Source organism: Callithrix jacchus, chromosome 12 (assembly GCF_049354715.1).
Source record: "Callithrix jacchus isolate 240 chromosome 12, calJac240_pri, whole genome shotgun sequence".
Taxonomy (NCBI): Eukaryota; Metazoa; Chordata; class Mammalia; order Primates; family Cebidae; genus Callithrix; species Callithrix jacchus.
Window position 1 is genome coordinate 103059061 of NC_133513.1, and position 23406 is coordinate 103082466.

The 23406-nt window shown below is 38.2% G+C and overlaps 1 protein-coding gene across 50 annotated transcripts in view; it reads left to right on the top strand.

The window, feature by feature from the left end:
• The window catches only part of ADD3 (adducin 3), a 130198-nt gene extending 107341 nt beyond the window's left edge, over positions 1 to 22857 (top strand). For 27 of the 50 annotated variants that reach the window (XM_078346446.1, XM_078346445.1, XM_035269037.3 and 24 more), the window contains 13 exons: positions 1387 to 1525; positions 4810 to 4961; positions 5866 to 5946; positions 7386 to 7535; positions 7980 to 8123; positions 8232 to 8330; positions 9429 to 9611; positions 11362 to 11619; positions 13125 to 13244; positions 13713 to 13799; positions 17982 to 18105; positions 19917 to 20012; positions 20630 to 22857. In XM_078346446.1, coding sequence (XP_078202572.1) covers positions 1387 to 1525; positions 4810 to 4961; positions 5866 to 5946; positions 7386 to 7535; positions 7980 to 8123; positions 8232 to 8330; positions 9429 to 9611; positions 11362 to 11619; positions 13125 to 13244; positions 13713 to 13799; positions 17982 to 18105; positions 19917 to 20012; positions 20630 to 20922 — 1926 coding nt within the window. In that variant the 3' untranslated portion in view covers positions 20923 to 22857. The remainder of the gene's footprint in view (positions 1 to 1386; positions 1526 to 4809; positions 4962 to 5865; positions 5947 to 7385; positions 7536 to 7979; positions 8124 to 8231; positions 8331 to 9428; positions 9612 to 11361; positions 11620 to 13124; positions 13245 to 13712; positions 13800 to 17981; positions 18106 to 19916; positions 20013 to 20629) is intronic. The other 23 variants (XM_078346452.1, XM_078346449.1, XM_035269046.3 and 20 more) reach the window with 1 other exon arrangement.
• Positions 22858 to 23406: the final 549 nt, after the last annotated feature.

The window sequence follows — 23406 nt, forward strand, 5'->3', positions numbered from 1 at the left end:
CCACCACTTTGAGCAGCCAAGGAGGGTGGATCACTTGAAGTTCAGGAGTTTGAGACCAACCTGACCAACATGGTGAAACCCCATCTCTACTAAAAATATAAACATTAGCCAGGTGTGGTGGCATATGCCTATAATCCGAGCTATCTGGGCGGCTGAAATAGGAGAATTGGTTGAACCCAGGAGGTGGCAATTGCAGTAAGCCGAAATTGCACCACTGCACTCCAGCCTGGACAACAGAGCAAGACTCCATCTCAAAAAAGGAAAAAAAAGTTCCCTTTACCTCTGGGAACTTAGAGCCTCTCAGAAAGGCTTCATCTAAGCAGAGACTCCGGGAGACTTTATTTCTACCCTCATGAGGCAGACTACTGTCAGTGACTCAAAAGAGAGTCACCCTTTTAAAGGAGGTTTTCTTAGTTATCTCCCAGGTATTCATACCTACCCTTCTTGGAGGTAGTGATGCCAAAATAATTTTCTGCCTTCTCCCTCTTAGGCAAAGTGGGGAAATGGAACTGGTTTCTGCCAGGGCATCCTACTACATATGTAACTCATCTCAAATGGAAGAGCAAGGGTTAAGTGATTTATATTGCAAGAACCTTCATCTTTTAAATGAAGTAGACATGACCAAGAGAACAAATGATTAACTTAATAAAATAGGTGTTGATTGGATGTGATGGAAAGTCAGAATCAATTATTTGTGATGTAAAGGATTGGGAGAAGTTTCAGATGATGAACCATACTAATAACTTGAAAGTTACTGGAATAGCGGTGTTCTCTTAATGTTTAGGATTTTGATCTATATAAACACTGTTTCTGCCACTACCTCGTCTCACTCCACCCCACCCCCAAAAAGATACAGCAGAACTCCAGAATATGGAACCCAAAGTTCCATTAAGAAACTTTCAGAGTTTATGGAGCTAAGGAATTGCCATGGAAATCATAAAATGGAAACCATAATTTAGTATGTCTTAGTAAAACCTTTTGCCATTGAGTAACTCTGTATTCAAAGTTGTTCCCAGTTCACATGGGGACTCTGTCTTCGCTAAGCAAGGAGTGGACCACTTTTTTTTGCAGCAGTTTCTTGGTGCTTGAGTTGCCTATTAAGAGGAGTGTTATCTGTGCCTGTCTAGCGTAGATATTACAATATCTCATTTTCTTTGACATTAAGAATGCATAATGGTTTTCCCCACTAAAAGCAAACTTCTTGCTGTTTCTTCCAATGCTTTGATTTTATTATTTTGTGTTTTACATTTGTTTTTAAATAGTAGAGGTAAAAGCTATTCAGAAGAGGGATGGGGGAAAGATTGGTTGTATTGGAGCAAGTTATGTTTGGGCCATTCTGCTGCAAGTGAGATCCGCATGCTCAGTCTTTATTTTTGTGTATTACAGGCCTTTCGGGAAGACTTGGAATGCCTTATTCAAGAACAGATGAAGAAAGGCCACAACCCAACTGGATTGCTAGCATTACAACAGATTGCAGATTACATCATGACCAATTCTTTCTCGGGTTTCTCTTCACCTCCCCTCAGTATGTCAGTTTTGGAGAATTTTAAACATTATCATTTTACCTCCACTTTGCAACACTGTACATCTCTAGCAGCATATTCTGCTCAGGTTCAGTCCTTAAGTTTATAACATCTAATACTTAGAGTAACATAGTGTTAGAACCTCCTACCCTTTCATATCAACCAGGCATTTACTACCCTTCATACAGATTATAAGATGATAAAAGACATGGTCCTGGGCTGGGACCTGTGGCATGTGTTGGTAATTCCAGCTACATGGGAGGCTGATGTGGGAGGATCACTTGAGCCTGGGAATTCGAGACCAGCCTTGCAACAAAGTGAAAACCATGTCTCTATTTTTTAAAATAAGAAATCTGATTTTAATGGGGCTGAATATAAATCATATCACAATTGGATATGAAAGTTTGGGTTTTATTCCTAACTTTGACGGGAAGCCATTTTAAGCAGAAAAATTATTTTAAAAGACCAATATATTTTCTGTGTGAACAATGAACTGGGAAATTTCATAGTATTATTAACAAAATTAAAAGAGTCTAGATTTGGGCATCTAGTTCGGCTTGGGAAATGGTGGAAGTTCGGCTTTGGGCATGCTCCATTTTCATTGCCAAGACATTGCATCAGTTGGAAATGCAGTCAGAGAGCTCAGGAGAAAGACTTGGCAGAAGGACCTAGAGAAGTAGTACTGAAAGCTGTGGACATTGATTAAATAGTCATACAAGAGGTATAGGCCGACAAAAGATTCCAAAGAGAGAACCTCAAAAGCTCAAAGAGGAAGACTAGACAGGGAAAACAGAAATAGTAAAAGAAGCTATCCTGCAAGTGTCCTGGATTCCATGGCAGGATCAAGGAGCTACAGAAGACCTTGGTCTGCTGGCTGGAATGTACAAAGGCATGGCAGGAGGAAAGCCATGTGCCACTGTTTGAAGGTCAGGAAATAGCAACCAGTTTGCCTGAAATACAAAAGCGGAAGTTAAAGTTGGAAAGTTAGGGAGAGTAGGAGATAGGTTAATGGCTGACTCTAAAATTTTGTCAGAAATTATGCTATTTTGTATGGCTTATGTATTAAAACTGTTAAATTACTTCAAAACATCTCAAAATTAAAAGGTCTTACATTGAAATATTGATTCTCTTTAAAAGTGCTTGCTGGCATACTCAGGTTAAAAGCAGTGCTTTAGAAAACTCAATGGCTTTATGCATAATGAATTTACAAAGGGGCTGCAGTCAAGGACAGGAATGAGGCTGATTGCAGCGATCCACACATGAGGTACAGCCTGAACTCAAGTGTGGACAGCAAGGGACCTTATGAAGAAAACAGTCATGGAATGTGGTGACCAATTATATATGGTAACCCAGGAGAGATTAAGAGGTAGAGGTTACTTAGAGTATAAGCCTATAGGAATGGTACCATCAATATTAGAAGCAAAGTAAGGAGAAGAGAGAAGGTAAGGGAAAGAAGATAAAATCACCTTCAGACACTTTTAATTTTCTTTTTATTTCTTGAGATGGAGTCTCGCCCTGTTACCCAGGCTGTAGTGCAATAGCGCAATCTCAGCTCACTGCATCCTCCACCTCCCGGGTTCAAGCGATTCTCCTGCCTCAGCCTCCTGAGTGGCTGGGATTACAGGTGTGCACCACCACACCCAGCTAGTTTTTGTATTTTTAGTAGAGGCGTGGTTTCACCACATTGGCCAGGATGCTCTCGAATTCCTGACCTCAGATGATCCATCTGCCTCAGTCTCCCAAAGTCCTGGGATTACAGGCGTGAGCCACTGCGCCCAGCTGACCTTTTTAATTTTCATGTTTCTGTGTTGTAGACAGAAATAGCAGGCTAGGTGGCTCATGCCTATAATCCTAGCACTTTGGGTGGCCAAGGCAGGAGTATCACTGGAGGCCAGGAGTTCAAGATGAGCCTGGGCAACATAGTGAAACCCTGTCTTCACTAAAAAATAAAAACAGCCAGGTGTGGTAGCATACCCTGTAGTCCTAACTCCTCAGGAGGCTGAGGTGGAAGGATTGCTTGGGCCTACGAGTTCAAGGCTGCAGTGAGCCATGATCACACCACTGCACTGCAACCTGGATGACAGAGTGAGACCCTGCCTCTAAAAACAAAACAAATTTAAAAAGCAGACTGGGGCCAGGCATGGTGGTGCTTATACCTGTAATCCCAGCACTTTGGGAGGCTGGGGTGGGCAGATCACCAGAGGTTGGGAGTTCAAGACCAGCCTGATCGACATGAAGAAACCCCATCTCTACTAAAAATAACAAAATTAGCCGGGTATGGTGGTGCATGCCTGTAATCCCATCTACTCGGGAGGCCAAGGCAGGAGAATCACTTGAACCCGGGAGGCAGAGGTTGCGATGAGCCGAGATCATGCCATTGCACTCCAGCCTGGGCAACACAAGCAAAACTCTATCTCAAAAAAAAAAAAGGTTGGGGGGTGCAGGCTGGCAAATGGGGAGGAGGTTCTGATCAGAACTAAAGACCAGGGAGTGAGTCATCAACACAAAAGGCTTGAGAGTCTATAATGTTTTTGTAGGGAAAAGTAAAATGAGAAAGAACATATTAGAGGACTGAGCTTTGGGAAAGAGCCACAGTTGGGTGAAGGAACAGATGAACTTGTTAAAGGAGAGAAGCAGGTGGACAAGGAACAAGAGATCTGGGATAGTATCACATGGGCCTCTAGAAGGGTTCTAGGAATCAGGCAGTGTACATAGTGTCAAGCTGTAAGGAGGTCAAAGAATGAAGACTGAGCAGAAGTTGAACTTGGTAACAGTTGAACTTGGCAATTAGATCATTAGAGACCTTCAAGATTACTTCAAGACCTTCAATGGGACAGAACCCATACTATTTGCATGTGTTATTTTCCATCTCAAATGTTTTTTGTGTTTGAATGAAAGTCAAAAGAGGTAATAGAAAAGTAGCTTTCTATTGAGGTCTTTTCATCATGAAACTAGCAATAATTTTAGTACTTAACACTTTTACCTTTGGGGATATGTGGAACCATTTTTCCCCAGTGGTGTGAACCTTTGATATAGTCACTCCTTAGCAAGCCCTAGATGGAGCAACTTTGGCTAAGCAATCAAAGATAGATGACACTTATTTTTACTCTCACTGTACCTCTCTGAAGGAGAATAAGCTAATAAAATACTATATGGGTTGATAAATTTCAAATCATTATGTACTAGGCTGGGATACTCCCAGACTCAGGCTACTTCCTGGTAACTAATTTCCAGGGAAGGGATTGCTTGACTTGAATCTCTCTCCACATTTTTTTTGCTCTTTCAGGTCTTGGCATGGTCACGCCTATCAATGACCTTCCTGGTGCAGATACATCCTCATATGTGAAGGGAGAAAAACTTACTCGCTGTAAACTTGCCAGCCTGTATAGACTTGTAGACTTGTTTGGATGGGCACACCTGGCAAATACCTATATCTCAGTGAGTTCTTCAGCTTTCACTTCCTTTTTTAAAGAATTCCAACTAGAAGGCAATTATACTTTTCTTAATTTACCTGGAAGTCCAGTTCGCAGACTTATGCTCTAAACCTAGTATGCTAGATTACAACCAAATAGTGATTTAAACCTTATCCCCAAGGGAGAGGCTACAGTTCCTCCCACCTTTCTTCTCCCTGTACTGTGTTATTCCTTTGATTCAGACCAGTTGTAGAATCTATCCAAGAAGAAATGTTTCTGGCAAAATTGTCCCTCCCGTGTAATTATATGTGAGCATCAGTGGCTTTAAGAAGCATTTGAGGCAAGAAAGATAGAGGAGGTTAGAGAAGCTTCCTCCCTGGTCTTTATTTTTGTATCCTTTCCATTCACCATTATATGTTTATTTCGCCACACTTTGAAAAAGATGCTATTTGGAAACAAAAGAGTATTAAAATATTGTCCCATGGAAATAATATAGCTGCACTCCACCAAGAATCTTTCTTCCTTTCCCCCTTCCATCTTTAATTCCTTCCTAGGAAGAGATTCTGTTCTCTTTCCTTTGCCCATTTTGCCTTAATTTCCAAGTTATAAATTAAGGTTATAATCATTACCACATTGGCTTGAATGCTATTGGCATTTATTTTTTATGAACATAGCTGACCCTAAATAACCTTAGAACCCCAAAATAACACTTTTAGATAAGTCCAGTAAAAAAAACCAATGTCAGAATTTCTTAGCAAGTACCTGAGGGGAACTTTAGGAAAGTTTCATGTTGTAGACCTTTAATTTTTGCTTTTTTGGGTTTTTTCCTCCAGGTTGCTTACAGTTATTCATTGTAAATATATTTGTAGTCTTGTTTCCACTGCAAAATATGAACCATTTCATAGTAATTCCTTGTTGTTTTTTTCCAGGTAAGAATAAGTAAGGAGCAAGACCACATTATAATAATTCCCAGAGGCCTATCTTTTTCTGAAGCTACAGCCTCCAATCTGGTATAATTTTTCATTCTGGTGTTACTTTTTCTGAGCTTTTTTTTTGCTTTTCTGACAGTTCTTAGCTTTTAGCACAGGACAGAATAAGGGAAGGTATGGATGGAAAAAGTTTACAAGTGAACAGTGAAGGGAATTTGAACTATGCTGTTATTTTAAAGAAAAGCTTTGGGGAACAGTGTAACAGCGTAATTGAAGAGACTAACAAATGAGTTGGTCTTAACAGTTATCTGTGTTTTGAAGGGAATCTTGATTTTTTTTTCCCACCCTATACACTCAGAAATTTGTCTTTAAAAAAACACAGCTGGGTTCACACCTGTAATCCCATAACTTTGGGAGAGACTGAGGTGGGTGGATCTTAAGGTCAGGAGTTTGAGACTAGCCTGGCCAACATGGTGAAACCCCATCTCTACTAAAGATATAAAAAATTAGCCAGGCCTGGTGGTGCACACCTGTAATCCCAGCTACTCAGGAGGCTGAGGCAGGAGAATCGCTTGAACCCGGGAGGCAGAGGCTGCAGTGAGCCGAGATCACACCATTGCACTCCAGCCTGGGTGACAGGTCGAGACTCTGTCTCAAAAACAAACAAACAAAAAAAAACCACCAAAACACACACAAACTATGTTCATAGCTAGATTTAAACGAAGTTCAGTTGGTGTGAGTATAGGATCTGACCTTCTTAGCATTTCATCTTTTCCATGACTACTCCAGCCACTGTCATTAGCTTACACAGAGCAATAGGAGCCACCTTGGTTCTGGGTGCTTATTGCAGTGTTAGCAAATAGAAGTTTTCTAGCCAATTCGATATATGCCAGACTTATTCAGACCTCCGATGAAGAGCAGTTTCTCAGTTTCTTGGAAAGTGTACTTGCTGAGTACTGTTTTGTTGCCTACTACCTGTTTTATAAATAAAGTCTAATGGGAACAAAGCTATACCTGTTAACTTACAGATTTTTTTTTTTTTTTTTTTTTTGAGACAGAGTTTCGCTCTTGTTACCCAGGCTGGAGTGCAATGGCGTGATCTCGGCTCACCGCAACCTCCGCCTCCTGGGTTCAGGCAATTCTCCTGCCTCAGCCTCCTGAGTAGCTGGGATTACAGGCACGCGCCACCATGCCCAGCTAATTTTTTGTATTTTTAGTAGAGACGGGGTTTCACCATGTTGACCAGGATGGTCTCGATCTCTTGACCTTGTGATCCACCCGCCTCGGCCTCCCAAAGTGCTGGGATTACAGGCTTGAGCCACTGCGCCTAGCCCAGATTGTTTATGGCTGCTTTTGTACCCCACCTGCAGAGCTGAATAATTGCAGCAGAGGCCCACAGAGTCCAAAATATTTACTATCTGACCTTTTACAAAAAAGTTTGCTACCCCCTGGTTTAGCTTGTGAAACACAAACTTTGGTACATATGCAGCAGTTAAATATGTCTTTCTGATTTTTTCCAGGTGAAAGTCAATATAATAGGAGAAGTGGTTGACCAGGGAAGTACCAATTTGAAAATTGACCATACAGGATTCAGTCCCCATGCTGCAATCTATTCAACACGTCCTGATGTTAAGTGTGTGATACACATCCATACCCTTGCAACAGCAGCTGTAAGTCAATGCAAGGCCAAAACTGGCAGTGCCCCTGGAAGATGTATTATTTTGTGGCTTTTTTAACAGGATGCTTTATTATCTGCTTTTCAAAATCATATTTGAAATAATAATTCTGCATACCCAGAAAGTGAAAGGCCCTGGGGACCAAATGCTACCATTCTAGGAAACAGCTGGAGAAACAGCATTTGGATTTTAATCAGGATGAAAATTGGGCCATTGAGTTTTTTGGAGCAAAGGTTTTTTCGTAATATTTGACACACCTAAGTTGAGCTGTATTTAAGTCCTTTTTTAGTGCGTGGAAGAAACAAAGTGGGAGGTGGGCTGCAGTGGTGAACACAGTGAATAGGCTAGTGCTTTTCTGAGCTGACCAAACAATCAGGTTCTCATGAAAATGTATTTAGTAACCAAATGTGTTATCTTGGTATGGGCAAAACCAAATAGGTATCCTCCATGAAATGTGGGATCCTTCCAATTTCTCAAGAATCTCTTATTCTGGGAGATGTTGCCTATTATGACTACCAAGGGTCACTGGATGAACAGGAAGAGAGAATTCAACTGCAGAAAGTTCTGGGGCCAAGTTGTAAGGTATGTAGAGTTTGTCTAAGGAGCTATTTTTGTTGCTGCTGCTGTTGATGAAAACAGTGTGAGCTATGCCAGTTATTTAGAGTGATTGCTGTGGGCATTCTATTTTAGGTGCTGGTACTCAGGAATCACGGTGTGGTTGCGCTTGGAGAAACAGTAGAGGAGGCTTTTCATTATATTTTTAATGTGCAGCTAGCCTGTGAGATTCAGGTAGGAAACATTATTCCCCTTTTTTAATTACTTTGTTATTTGCTCATTTAGTTGAATTTTGTGTATACTTATTTCCAAATACCTATTAGTGGCTTTTTGCCTTTTAAGAGAAGTTGTGCTCTACTTAAGTAGAGAGGGTTTCTCAACTCAGTTATCTCTTGAATTGAAAATAGGAGGAAAGGAAATTAAAATTTTCTCATACACAATCTAAGGGCCGCAAAAACATCATTTTCCCTACAATCCTGCTTTTTAAGATAGTACAATTGCATATTTCTCTGTTTTTACCCTCTAGTGGTGGTGCTAATTAAGAAAGAAAAACAGCCGCAAATCAAGAATCGAATGTGCTGTGGTCACTTTTGTAAAAAGTTTGGCTAGGGCCAGAAGTTTCATGAAATTGAAGTTTTCAGCAGTTCCACAGCCTCATTATGACGGGAAGTTGGATACTAACTACTTTTTTTTTAATCAGAGTTGCTGAATTTATGTTAAGTCCCTAATTTTCTCTTAAAGCAGATTGTCATGAAGCAAATGGTAGTAATCTTAATTTACTGGAAGGGGCACAAGGAAGAAAACCAAAACCAAAACCTTTTTCTACCAAAATTAACTTGTTCTAAAAATCTACTTCTTTTTTGCTTTAGTGGTCCCTCCTGCTCTTCTCAAATGGGGCTATGAAAAGCTTAATTAAATTCAGATAATGAGCTGATGGCTTCTGCCTAAATATTTTTAAATTCAAAGTACAGTGTTTTTGTATTCCCTTAAAATTATAACTTTTAACAAAAGTATTAACTGGATAACCCTGGGAAAACTTCAAGAAAAGAAATTTAAAATTTGGCAGGAGAATTCAGTTGCTTTTAAGAGGTATGGCTCTAAATGTGTTTTCCACCGGGGAGGATCAGAGTCTTGGAAGGTTTCTTTTTCAGATAAGTAGAAAAGATACTTCAGCTGTCTGCTGGCACAAGAGTGTCATCTTGTCTTTGTTGTTAGTAGCCTGAGCAAATATTATAGATATTTGCCGAACTGAAATTGTGCCTTTTTGTAAGTAAAATACTCATTATCGTCTTCATACTTTTGTATCTCTGTATATTTTCCCATTGATTACAGGTGCAGGCGCTAGCAGGGGCAGGTGGAGTAGACAATCTCAGTGTACTGGACTTTCAGAAGTATAAAGCTTTCACTCACACTGTAGCAGTATCTGGTGGAGGAGGTGTGAATATGGGTTCGCATCAAAAATGGAAGGTTGGCGAAATTGAGTTTGAAGGGCTTATGAGGACTCTGGACAACTTGGTAGGTTGCAAAGTTGAAATAAAACTTGGATTTAATGTGTTCAGATTCAAGAGCAGATGCTTCCATTTTGTTTTGGTTGTAGAACATGCTCTGTACTCCTCCAGAAGCTGAGTTTGGCCCTAGGAAAGCATTTCAGGGTGATTTAACCACACCCTTGAGAATCAAACAGAACTTACAAATGTCTTTTTTTGTTTTTTTTTCAAGATTAGAATATATTGTTATTAACTATAGTCACCATAGTTCAGTGTATCTCTTGAAGTTTTCCCTACTGTCTAACTGAAATTTGTATCATTTGATCAACATCTCTCCGTCCCCACCTCCTAGTAACCACTATTCTACTCTAATTTTATGAGTTCAATTTTTTTTTTTTTTTTTGAGGCAGGGTCTCATTTGGAGGGCAGTGACATGATCACGGCTCACTTGCAGCCTCAACCTGCTGGTGTCAAACCATTCTTCCACCTCAGCTTCATGTGTAGTTGGGACCATAGGTGTGTGCCACCGTACCTGGCTTTTTTTTTTTTTTTTTTTTCACTTTTTGTAGAGATACAGTTTCTCCATGTTGCCCAGGCTGATCTTGAACTCCTGTGCTCAAACGGCCTTCCCACGCAGTCTCCCAAAGTGCTGGGATTGCTGGTGTGAGCTGCCATGCCCAACAGGTTCAATTTTTTAAGATTTGTATGTAAGTGAGATCATGTAGTAGTTGTCTTTCTGTGCCTAGTTGATTTCATTTAACATAATGTCCTCTAGGTTTATCCATGTTGTCACATTTGACAGAATTTCTTATTTAAGGCTGAATAGTATTCTATAATGTTATATATACCACATTTTAATCCTATCCATCAGTGGACATTTGGGATGATTCTATATCTTGGCTATTGTGAATAATGGTGCAACTAACAAGCGACTGCAGACATCTTCTTGACATACTGATTGCATTTCCTTTGGATATATATCTGGTAATAAGACTGCTGGATCATATGGTAGTTTTATTTTTAATTGTATGAGGAACCTCCATACTGTTTTCCATAATGGCTGTACTAATTTACATTGCCACCAACAGTGCGCAAAGATTCCCTTTCTTCCTACATTGTCTCTAACACTTGTTATCTTTCATATTTTTGATACAATAATTCTGACAGATAGGACATGATATCTCATTGTGATTTAATGTGCATTTTCTTGATTAGTGATGTTAAGCATTTTTTAATATACTTGTTGACCATTTGTATGTCATCTTTTGAAAATGTTTATTCAGATCCTTTGCCCATTTTTTAATTGGGTTCTTTTCTTGCTATTTTTTGAGTTCCTTATATATTTTGGATAGTAACCCCTTATTAGCTGTATGGTTTAGCAAATGTTACCTTAGATTTTACCCTCTTCTGTGAAAGCTCAGAAGGCAGAGTGCCTTCAGACTCAGGAACAAAGACTTAAATGAGCGCTGAGATTAGCTTCCCCAAAACAGTTTTATAGGTAGAAAGCGCTAATGGTCAGCAATTTAGAACTGTTCCTTTGTCGGGAACAGTGGTGTGAATGGAAATTACAATAACAACTGTAATCAGCTTTAACTAGATCTTGAAATTTGCACGATTTCAACTCTAGTTACATGAAAATTATGTAGCATTTGGAAAGATGCTTTTTCCTTTGTTTTTCAACAAAGGAGTCTTTTAAATCATTTATATAAGGTATTAGGATCCCAGTGCTGTTGTTGGTACAAGTTTGATGCTTCAAATGTGGTTTTTCCCTCCCTTAGGGGTATAGAACAGGCTATGCTTACAGACATCCTCTCATTCGAGAGAAGCCTAGGCACAAGAGTGATGTGGAAATCCCAGCAACTGTGACAGCTTTTTCCTTTGAAGACGACACAGTGCCACTCTCTCCTCTCAAATACATGGCACAGAGGCAACAGCGTGAAAAAACAAGATGGCTGAACTCACCAAATACTTACATGAAAGTGAATGTGCCTGAGGAGTCTCGGAATGGAGAAACTAGTCCCCGAACCAAAATCACGGTGTGCCAGTAATTTATTTAGTTTGCCTTTACTAAATGTTTTGCCTAGTTACTTAGGAATTGAATGTTAGATATTGAAAATATTTGGAAAGTAAAATAATATTTAAAAATACTACTGTGACTTACCAGGTTTTAACTTTGTACAAGTCACTGTTCTAAGTGCTGTACATGAATTATCTCATTTGCTTCTCCTAATATGAATGATGCTGTTTTTCTGTCTATTTTATAGATGAGAAAACCAAAGCAAGAAGGGTTAATCAATCATGTTTTAATGGTAAACTGGGGATCTGCATGCAGACAGTGACTCTTGAGCCCAGTTCTTGCCCACTACATGATACTGCTTTGTAGTTACTGTTGCACCAGTGAATTAAAACTATTAAGTTATCAACAGCTAATTGAACCAAAGCTGCATGAATCATTGCACATAGCTACCTGTAGGCAAGATTTTGTAGGTAGAGAAATGGGTTATTTTATCTTTTTCAGAATTTTGCTTTAGATTTGGTTTGGTTTGGAGTGCATACCACCAGACATTCTTCAGATCAAGAAGAATGTCCAGTCTATGGCCCAGTATGGCTTTGGATGCAGCTCAACACAAATTTGTAAACTTTATTAAAACGTTATGAGAATTTTTTGTGATTTTTTTTTTAAGTTTATTGGCTATTGTTAGTGTGTTAGTATACTTTATATGTAGCCCAAGACAATTTTTCCAGTGTGGCCCAGGGAGGCCAAAAGATTGGACATCACTGCTCTAGATATTCAAAATTAGTTCATCTTATATAAACAAATGGCATTCAATACAAAAATACCTAGACATCAAAATGTCTTTTCTGTAGTCTAAGATGTCTTGTCTCCCAGTAAAAAAACATAATTAAACTCAATAGTTTCTCAGAATTCATTTTGTTGACAGAGATTGATGGTCAGCCATCATTAATCTTTATGAGATTAGGTTTCTTTAAGGATTATAATATGGGGTAAATGAGAATTACATAAGCTCCTTCCAACCCCATGGTTCTTTTGCTATTAGATACCAGATTATCCCCATTATAAAATGCTGACTAGGGCTAGGCCTTTTCTGTCTGCCAAAAATAAAAAATGAAGTATGATAATCTTAAGATAATTGTTAAGGGTTTTTTTTTTTTTCTTTTTTTTTGGTGACTTCTGTCTTCAGTGCAGAAGATAGAACCCTAAATATGAGTGAATGTGAGATCATGCTCTCTGTACTTGAAGTAGTTTCAGCCTTATATTTTCACTTGACAGAAGGAGAAAGTTTAATTAGCAGTGTAATTATATATTTCTGTGAATCGTAATGGCATTTATTTTTTAAATGAATGCTGATTGTGACCCTTTTCTAACTAGTATGAGATGAAACTAATTCACCACTGCAGTATTGCTTAGTGAAATTATTTAAACATTGGCAGTGCCCCTCTTGAGACCGTAGTTATCTAGCCAATCTACTAATATTTCCTTAACACGAAGTTTCATTTTAGAAAATTTTTGATTTCTTAGTGGATGAAAGCGGAGGACTCATCTAAAGTTAGTGGAGGAACACCTATCAAAATTGAAGATCCAAATCAGTTCGTTCCTTTAAACACAAACCCGAATGAGGTACTAGAAAAGAGAAATAAGGTAAGACATGGTCTTCTGTAGCCAGGGGGGACATTTTAATTGTTTTATGTTTAAATCACCAGTGATTGAATCTGGTTAATGCCAAACTTAAAAGTTTGAATAAAAAAGAATTTGGAATTTAATTCGGTATAGTTTTAACTTATATTGAATGCCTCCAGGTCTGTGCTAGTAATTGGTGAACAGGCTACATGGGGAAGATGTATTAAACATATTTCTGCCTTAGAACACTCCTATTAGGGGAAGATGCCGTTCTCTAACAACCTAAGACAAAAGGAAGTGACATGCCAAAAAGAGTGGAGGAGACTAATTTGAGTTGTTAGGATGGTAAAAGCAGTCTTTATGGAGGTGGAAATTAAAGAGGCTCTCACTCTGGAATGGTCAAAGAGTAAGCTTTTATGAAAAGATAAAGCAAAGGTCATCTGCATAGTTGCCCTCAAGAACTTTTTATTGAATTGTTTTTCAATTCAGATTCGGGAACAAAATCGCTATGATTTGAAAACAGCAGGACCACAATCTCAGTTGCTTGCTGGAATTGTTGTGGATAAGCCACCTCCTGTAAGTTTATAAAGCAATATGATCTTTATTTTTGATCTACCACATTAATTTCATTGCTTTTTAAATATGAATATTTATTTTGTTAATATAAGCACAAGTTAGAAAGTCAACCCACAAGACTTAAAATGCCACCCACAATTTCCAGTTTACAGGTGCAGCGACTTCCTTTTCTTTTCATTGCTTCTAATATTTACCTTGATGTTTCTAGTTAGTTGAGATGCGGTCTCACTGTGTTGCCCAGAATAGTCATGAAGACCTGGCCTCAAGTGATCCTCCAGCCTTGACCTCCTGAAGTATTGGGATTACAGGTGTAAACCACTGCTCCTGGTCCTACTTTGATGTTTCTGAAGAGCATATTCTGCTTTTTCTTGGTCTGTCAGTTTTAGACCTTGACTATTTTTCATCAAATCTATGTCATCCATTATAAGAAGTACCATTATCTTACATGTCACTAAAAGAGAAAAAAACACTGCCAATTATAATTGTAGAAGCCATAAGTTGATTCCCAATTTCAGAGGTGGAAAATGTTCATCTTAGAATTAATGAAATATTTTTGAAAGATGGGGATTTAGCCTTTTTATACAATGCTTCCCTTGTCCTTCTCCCCATTCTCCCAGTAAGGATACGTCACAGCTGGTTTTGTTTTTTTGTTAAATCAGCTTTCACTATTTATATTACTGCATATTTGCTGCTGAGCCAGGTAGTATTTCCTTTCTTACATAACTTACCCCTCCCTACCCTCACCTTGCCTTTTTTTCATTGGCTTATTATTTGGGGTACATTGGCTTAGTTCTTCCCAAACTTCTTAACAAAATTACAAAGTCCTGGCCAGGCATGGTGGCTCACACCTGTAATCCTAGCACTTTGGGAGGCCAAGGTGGGTGGATTACAAGGTCAAGAAATTGAGACCATCCTGGCCAACATGGTGAAACCCTATTTCTGCTAAAAATACAAAAAACTGGGGGCCAGGCGCGGTGGCTCACACCTGTAATCCCAGCACTTTTGGAGGCCGAGGCAGGTGGATCACGAGGTCAAGAGATCAAGACCATCCTGGTCAACATAGTGAAACCCGTCTCTACTAAAAATACAAAAAATTAGCTGGGCATGGTGGCGCATGCCTGTAATCCCAGCTACTCAGGAGACTGAGGCAGGAGAATTGCCTGAACCCAGGAGGTGGATGTTGCGGTGAGCCGAGATCATGCCATTGCACTCCAGCCTGGGTAACAAGAGCGAAACTCCGTCTCAAAAAAAAGAAAAAGAAATAAAAATATAAAAATTGGCTGGGTGTGGTGGCGTGCACCTGTAGTCCCAGCTACTTGGGAGGCTGAGGCAGGAGAATCACATGAACCCTAGAGGCAGAGAGGTTGCAGTGAACCGAGATCATGCTATTGCACTCCAGCCTGGCGACAGTGACACTCTGTCTCAAAAAAATAAAAAATAAAGTCCATCCTAATATTATTTTCCATAGGGTCAAAGGCAACAGGTAATCTCTGTTCCAAGCCACCTGTGTCTCCCCCACCCCCATCATTCTGATCCAAATCTAAATTGGTTGTTCTCGGGCCAGCTGTGCAGGTTCATCTGGAGGATTCCAATGCTGCTCATCTACATTGTACTCTGTTTCCTGTATCTTCTGTCTTCTGCTTTCTTGAATTCTTCTGTTACCATAGAACACACCCTCTAATAGCTTTCTGAGAAAAGGATACATAGGAGGTAACAGTCTGAAATGCCTTTATTATACCTTCAAATGTGCATATAATGGATATAGAGTAGTTTGGAAATAATTTTCTTCTGAAATATGAAAAACATTATTCTGTTGTCCCATTGTATTGTTGAAGTTAGGAAGGCATTGGGATTTCTAAACCTTTATTTAGGATTTTTTTTTTTTGCTTTTAGACATTTCTACATCCCTACTGTTCTGAAATTTTATGATTATGTGCTTCATAGATCTCTTTTTAGTCTTTTTTCTAAGTAATTAGTAAGCCTTTTCAATCTACTGAGTCATATCCTTCAGTTCTGGTAGTTTTTTTTTTAAAGTGTTTCTTCAAGAGGTTTCTTACCATTTCTTTCTCTGTCAGGTTATCCTGTTGGTTTGGATGTTGGGCCTCTTTGAGCCTCTGATTTTTTTCTTTTCTCTCCTACTTGCCGTCTCTTTATCTTTGTATCCTACTTTCTGGGATGTTTTCTAACCCTTTTAATTTTTTATTTTGATGTTAACTTTTTTTATTTTTAACAGTTCTTATTCTCTGAATGTTCCTTTTTAATAACATCCTGGTCTTTTTTTATAGATACACTTTCTCTTATTGCCCTAAGGGTATCAATTTTAGGTTTTCTTCATTTGCCTTTGTTGTCTTTGTCTATTCTGAGTTTATATGTCTGTTTATATGGAATAATGAGACATGAAAGCCTCTCGGAAGCTCTAGGTGTATACAGAGTTTGGGGATTGGTGGGCTTCATTGTAGGGTGATTGGATGTGGACCAGGTTGTTTCTCTGGGAAATCCCCAGACATTCCTCTCTCTAATTCTTTTATTTGGGACTACTTAGTTTATCTGGAAAAGAACTCTCCAGTCTATCAGTTTCCAAGCATCATTCTAGGAGCCCGCAGCTGTATTTTGTATCCCTTAGTTTTTCTAAAGAATAAACCTCTGATCTTCCGCAGAGATGAGAGAGAGGGAAATGCTTGGCTCTGGAATAGGGAAGGGAACCTGGGAATCTGTTTCTTATTCAGACTTTTAACTTGTTCTTCCTATATTCTCACCTTTTCCTCACCACCATCTTCAGTGGTACCTGTTGATTCTAGATTCTGGGCTTTACCAGACCTCTTCAGGGCAAATAAGCATGCTTCTCATTTGCATCCTTTTTTTCAGGACTGAGGCTTCAACTTTCTCAGCTCTGCTACCTGCTGTTCCACTTGCATTCTATCTTCCAAAAATGTGTTAACATTTCTCATCCTTTGCTGTCTCCTCATTCTTTTTTCCTTAAGAGTTTTTTTCAAATTATTATTCCTTTACTATCATTTTAATGGTGTTTGGGGAGGGATAAAAAATAAATTGATGGGCCGGGTGCAGTGGCTCACACCTGTAATCCCAGCACTTTGGGAGGCCAAGGAGGGTGGATAACGAGGTCAAGAGATCAAGACCATCCTGGTCAACATGGTGAAACCCCGTCTCTACTAAAAATACAAAAAATTAGCTGGGCATGGTGGCGCATGCCTGTAATCCCATCTACTCAGGAGGCCGAGGCAGGAAGAATTGCCTGAACCCAGGGAGGCGGAGGTTGCGGTGAGCCGAGATCGCGCCATTGTACTCCAGCCTGGGTAACGAGCGAAACGCCCTCTCAAAATAAATAAATAGATAGATAGACAGACAGACAGACAGACAGATAGAGAGATAGATGGCTTCCATATGCCAGGTGCAACTGAAATTCTATTTCCTTTCCTAGAGAAAACAACTACAAGCCTATTTTCATAACAGATTTAAAGAACTGCTTTTGGTACAGTTTCATTTCTGTAAGCCTTTTTTACTAAGGTCTTTGAAATGGAGTGGTTCTTATTTTTTTCGAGATTGTTTTTGTTATGTGAAGCTTTTAGAATTTGGCATAATGGTTTTTTAAAAAATTATTAAAATGTAGCTGGGCGTGGTGGCTCACACCTGTAATCCCAGCACTTTGGGAGGCCGACGCAGGCAGATCACCTGAGGTCGGGAGTTTGAGACCAGCCTGGCCAACATGGTGAAACCCTGTCTCTAGTAAAAAATACAAAATTAGCTAGGCATGGTGGCAGACGCCTGTAATCCCAGCTACTCAGGAGGCTGAGACAGGAGAATCACTTGAATCCAGGAGGCAGAGATTGCAGTGAGCTGAGATCTCGCCATTGCATTCCAGTAGCCTAGGCAACAAGAGCGACACACCGTCTCAAATAAAAAAAAAAATTATTAAAGTGTACTTATTTAGGCTTATTGAGGAAACATCACGGCAATTTTAGTCCATTGGACCAGTGGTTTAAGAGCATTAATCTTAGAAGAACATTTTAAACAAAGCATGTTACCTTGTTGTTTCTTATGATTGTTGTGAAGTAAGCCTTCACAAACATCATATGTGCATTTGTGTGTATTTGGATGGATAAATAGATAGATACATAAGTAAAACTCCTCGTAATGAGTTGATTTTTATTTTTTCTTTGTAAGACTATGCAATTTGAAGATGATGATCAAGGCCCACCCGCTCCTCCTAACCCATTTAGTCACCTCACAGAAGGAGAACTTGAAGAGTATAAGAAGACAATCGAACGTAAACAACAAGGCCTAGAAGGTTAGTTAATGTTTAGATTCAGCCTAGGATAAGCCACACTGATAACAATAAAGTGCTCATGTTGGATGATAGAAAGCAGTCAGTGCGGGCCAGGGGCAGTGGCTCACACCTGTAATCCTAGCACTCTGGGAGGCCCAGGCAGGTGGATTGCTTGAGGTCAGGAGTTTGAAACCAGCCTGGCCAACATGGCGAAACCCCATCTCTATTAAGAATACAAAAATTAGCCAGATGTGGTGGCACAGGCCTGTAGTCCTAGCTACTCAGGAGGCTGAGGCAGGAGAATCACTTGAAGCTGCGAGGTGCAGATTGCAGTGAGCTGAGATCGTGCCACTGCACTCCAGCCTGGGCAACAGAGAGAAACTCTGACTTAAAGAAGAAAAAAGAAAAAGAAAATAATCTGAATGCTACCATTTTATAATAAAATCGTCTGGAAAGTGAGATTCCCAGCTGAGTAAAGAATTAACTAGCCAAAGTAGATGTAGATATGTTAATGGATTTAAACATTTCATAAGTATGTGATTTTTTTTAAACTCTCTTAAATAATTATAGAGTCACAAGTATGTAGTTTTGATGCTTTGTGAAATCTCTGTTTCTGGTTGTCTCAAGATGCCAACATTGTCACTTCAAAGTCAAAATTTGAAACAAACTGCTAACATTTTGATGTGACTTCCCTTAAGCACATGGACACTCTAGTACATTGAGTTTTCTGGCTTCGGAAACCTTAGTAAGCAGATTGTTAGGATTATGTTTAAGACTTGTTAATGAAAACATCTTAACAATTGACTACTAGCTCCCTTTTTCTCTAGAATGAGAGATTTTTTCCTAGCAGAGGTTCTTTATTTTGATTCTTTGGATAAGCTTCAGGCAGTCCGTGAGCCACCTGAAAAATACATGCTTAATTGTGTAAGATACACATTTAGGGAAGGCAGGGTTTGGGGTCAGGGACAAGAAGCCTCTGGCCCAAAAAGAGGGTAAGAGCCTCTGCTTTAGAGTATCCAAAACATACAGTTGAAATGTTTATGCAAAGCAAAACAGTTAATGAAATTTTTGTTCATGTTAGATATCATGTAGGAAGAACTAATGACATTGATTGTCCAAGGAACAGTTTTTTGTGCCTTTGTCACAAGAGGGAGTCATCCTGACTCATTAATGTAATTATACTAAATATTTTAAGTGGTGTTATTGAATTTATTTATTCTAACATAAAGTTGGGAGCTTTCTCTGTTTTTTGTATTTTTTAAAATGTCCCTCTTTAATCTCTTGTTTTTTTGAAAGCCTAAAGATGCCAGGTAACAAATGTTGCACTCTAGAACCATCGCCGTTTTTATATAATTTTATAAATAGTTTCCTCTACATTTATTATGACCTTATGAATTAGCTCAGTATCATTGCACTGATAGAAATAACTGATTGAACATTGTTCAAAAATTAAGTGAAGCATTCTGCCTCATTAATGTAGCATCATTGGTGAGGCTTTATAATTCTTTTCATCTGGCTGTGCAGTATGTTTTGGTTTTCTAATGCTAGCAAAAGCTACATGCAACATATCATTTGCCTGGGCTGCCAGTAGCTGTGTATCCTTTGTAAACCTATTTGTAAAATAACTTTTAGCAGCCAGAAATGTTAACACATTAACCTCCTCTTAATGTATAATTATGGATGTATGGGATAACTGTTAGCATGCTCAGCTCACTGCTGAAGAATTTATCATCTCTGTGTATGCAGGCTTTTGATAGATGCGCTAACCTCTCTAAAATCATATGCTGCTTGTTTTGTTTTGCATGGCTTTTAACCAAACTTTTATCCAACAGATGCTGAGCAGGAATTACTCTCAGATGACGCTTCATCTGTTTCACAAATTCAGTCTCAAACTCAGTCACCGCAAAATGTCCCTGAAAAATTAGAAGGTACTCAATGTAATTCCCCATATAGCATTCACTGAGTTAGTCTTGAATCTGCCCCTCTGTGTTTGTTTTCATATGAGAAAGTTGAACACCTCATCACAGTAAGTTTTCCATAGATTTTACTTAAATCTCCCAATAATTATATATTTTATATCATTAAAAATGGAGCACTACTTTTGTTCAACATTTATATTGATTTACCTTAATCTGAATTTTTGGCAACCCGTAGTTCTTAAGAATTTGTGAAATTAAAATAAATATCTCCCAGTTAGCACCATGAAATCTTTTTCAGTATTGATTGCCAAATGATCCCAAAATTGAAGAAGAATATGTTGTCTTACTCATTTATGCTGACTTGATTTACAATGAAACTGTCATTTCATCAAACTGGGATTATATAGCTTTTGCTCTTTGGTTTAACAGCTTTGTTCCTTTCCCCTTTATATCATTAAAGAAAATTAGCTTCATGCTACTGTATCACAGTGTATTAAAATAATGATCTGTCTTCATTAGAATTAAAGTAATGCCTTATTACATTGCTAAAACATTTCAGTTTTGTAAAGTAAAGCAAAAATATTAAGTATATAAAATAACCCCTCAAAAACTCTCCCCTTTTGTAGAAAACCATGAGCTGTTTTCCAAGAGCTTCATCTCCATGGAAGTGCCTGTCATGGTAGTAAATGGCAAAGATGATATGCATGATGTTGAAGATGAGCTTGCTAAGCGAGTAAGTAGGTTAACTACAAGTACAACCATAGAAAACATCGAGATTACCATTAAGTCTCCAGAGAAAATCGAAGAAGTCCTGTCACCTGAAGGCTCACCTTCAAAATCACCATCCAAGAAAAAGAAGAAATTCCGCACTCCTTCTTTTCTGAAAAAGAACAAAAAAAAGGAGAAAGTTGAGGCCTAAATAAAGTCTTTTTATAATTACTATTATAACAATGTGACATTGCACATTTAATTACCACGTTTAAGTTGATCATTAATACCCAATGTTAGATCAGATTGGGGGATGTAACAAACTGGACTTTAAGAACTGGAAAGAGGTTTTACAAGAACAAAACTTTCACATTCATCTCTCATTTTATATGTCCAAAAATGACTTTGAATTTTAAGCAGTTACTAGTTTTAATTAGCTCTGCCCTCATGAAGTGTTACTGTAATTCACCATAACCAGATATCTGTCTGAATTTCTTCAGGCCTTCTCCATAATATCTGTTAGAAAGAAATTGCCAGTGAGCAAGTGAGAATTTTCATTTCTCAATTCCTGCTTCACTTGGTAATCAGATTAATTTTTTATCATTATTGACTATATTTTGGGGGGTCCCCATTGTTTCAATGGGCATTAACAGAAGGCTTTAAAAGCTTCTAAGACAAGAGTCTATAGCATTAGTATACACTGGCACATAATTTTTTAAAAAGTTTTAAGAAAAGATTGATTTGGAATTTTATTCACAGTATAAAATTTCCTCACCTGGAGTAACTTTGTTTGCCAAAAAAAGTTGTTTTAATAAACTATAATTTTTGAAAACTTCCTTTTTTTATTAGTTTAGAAAGCCCTTATTTTTCAACAAAGGGGATTTTTTACACATAACATGGGTTATTTAGTTTAACTCTGGCAAAAAAACAATTTTTGTATGTTGATGTTTGTATACCATTCAGTATAAAAGTGTCCTAAGCATATTAGCCAATCTTTTCACAATAGAGCATACTTAAGACTGCTTGGTACTGAGCATACTTAAATATAATTGATGAATCCAAGGACTTGGTGTCAAAAGGGGATTAGAGCATATAAAGGTACATCTAGATTCATATTTGAATCTTATACTGTATTTTTCTCTTAGTATTGCTAATGAATAAAGAAAAGTCTCATAAGGTAGCCAAATGAAAAAGAATGAAAGTGAAAGTGAAAAGTTAAGGGAACAAAAGATGGGATGTGAAAAGAATTCTAGTTTGATAGTGACTCATATTCACGGTAGGATACGAAGTATGTTTGTTGGAAACATGTCCCAAATTTGTAAAATTCTGCTTTTCTGCCAAAAAAAATTCTTGGTTAATATTTGAGTTTTAAAAAGGTCAACTCTTTCTAACCTTGTGTATCTTTAGAGGGCAGCACTAGAAGAAATCAGCAGGTCTAATCCCACCAGGAAGAAAACTACCACTTCTTGATTTCTATAGATTTTTAAAAAATCTTTTCAGTTAACTTTCTTTTTAATGTAAATACAAATTTAAACCTAGGCTTAAGGTAGGCTTTTCCCCTTTCACCCAAGTGATGTCACAAATCGATGCAAAATCAGTGATCCAGAATGATCCATAGGTAAAAATAACCCAAAGTGTTTCTTGAGGGTGAGTTGGCATGCAAAAAATTACATTGATTACAGTGTGTTTTGGAGCTGGTTCTGTTTGACCGTGTGCATATGATAATGCAGAGTTGAGCCAGAGCCTGGAAATGTCATTCTAGATCTCACTAACTACTGGACTCAGTGTTTTAATCTCTTGGTGGAAACTTTCAGTTGCTTCACTCTGTATTGGAGGATTTTTTTATGTTCTACATCATTTATGTTGTATTACAATGTATGTAGAAACAGTAACCTGTGAACTATGCTTTTCCATAACTTTTAAAAAATATATATATCTAAATGAATGCAATGTGCATAAATATTTTTTAAACACAACAGTGAACTATTGCACCTTTTGCTAATGCCTCTATTTACTTGCTTTGGCATAAAGAATGAGCCAATGAACCTCTGTGTCCTGTGGAAAAATGTATAAATGTTATCTGATATTGCTCTTAGATGTAATGCTAATTAATGTTAAATCACAAATAAACAGTATTTTAAATATATGGACTTGGTATTATGAGGTTTCCATTATGGTTGGTTACTTAACCTATTTGTGCTCTGTTGAGTTTTATACTTAAGTGAAACTTTAGGTTATTGGCACTTCTCAATAAAGAATATCCTGGTAAATATATTTTCAAACTAGTTGAAAATTATATACCTATACAAAACCTGTCTTGTTTCAGCCTATGTTGGAGGAGATACTCCCAAGAGACCTATTTTTTGTCTTGATAATAGGGTATGGTGGCCTCTATCAGTGTAGGATAGATGCTGCAGGATATGTACCCCTCTCTCTTATTCTTAATTCATTTGTTGTACAAGTAATGTAACAGTAAGGGAAACAGAAAGAGTAAAAAATAGTTCACAGTTTCACCACATTCACTGTTTCTTCCTTTTCGTTGTTGTTGTTGTTTTGTTTTTGTTGTTTTTTGAGATGGAGTCTCACTCTTGCCCAATATGGAGTCCAGTGGCACAAACTTGGCTCACTGCAACCTCCGCCTCCCAGGTTTAAGCGATTCTCCTTCCTCAGCCTGTTGAGTAGCTGGGATCACAGG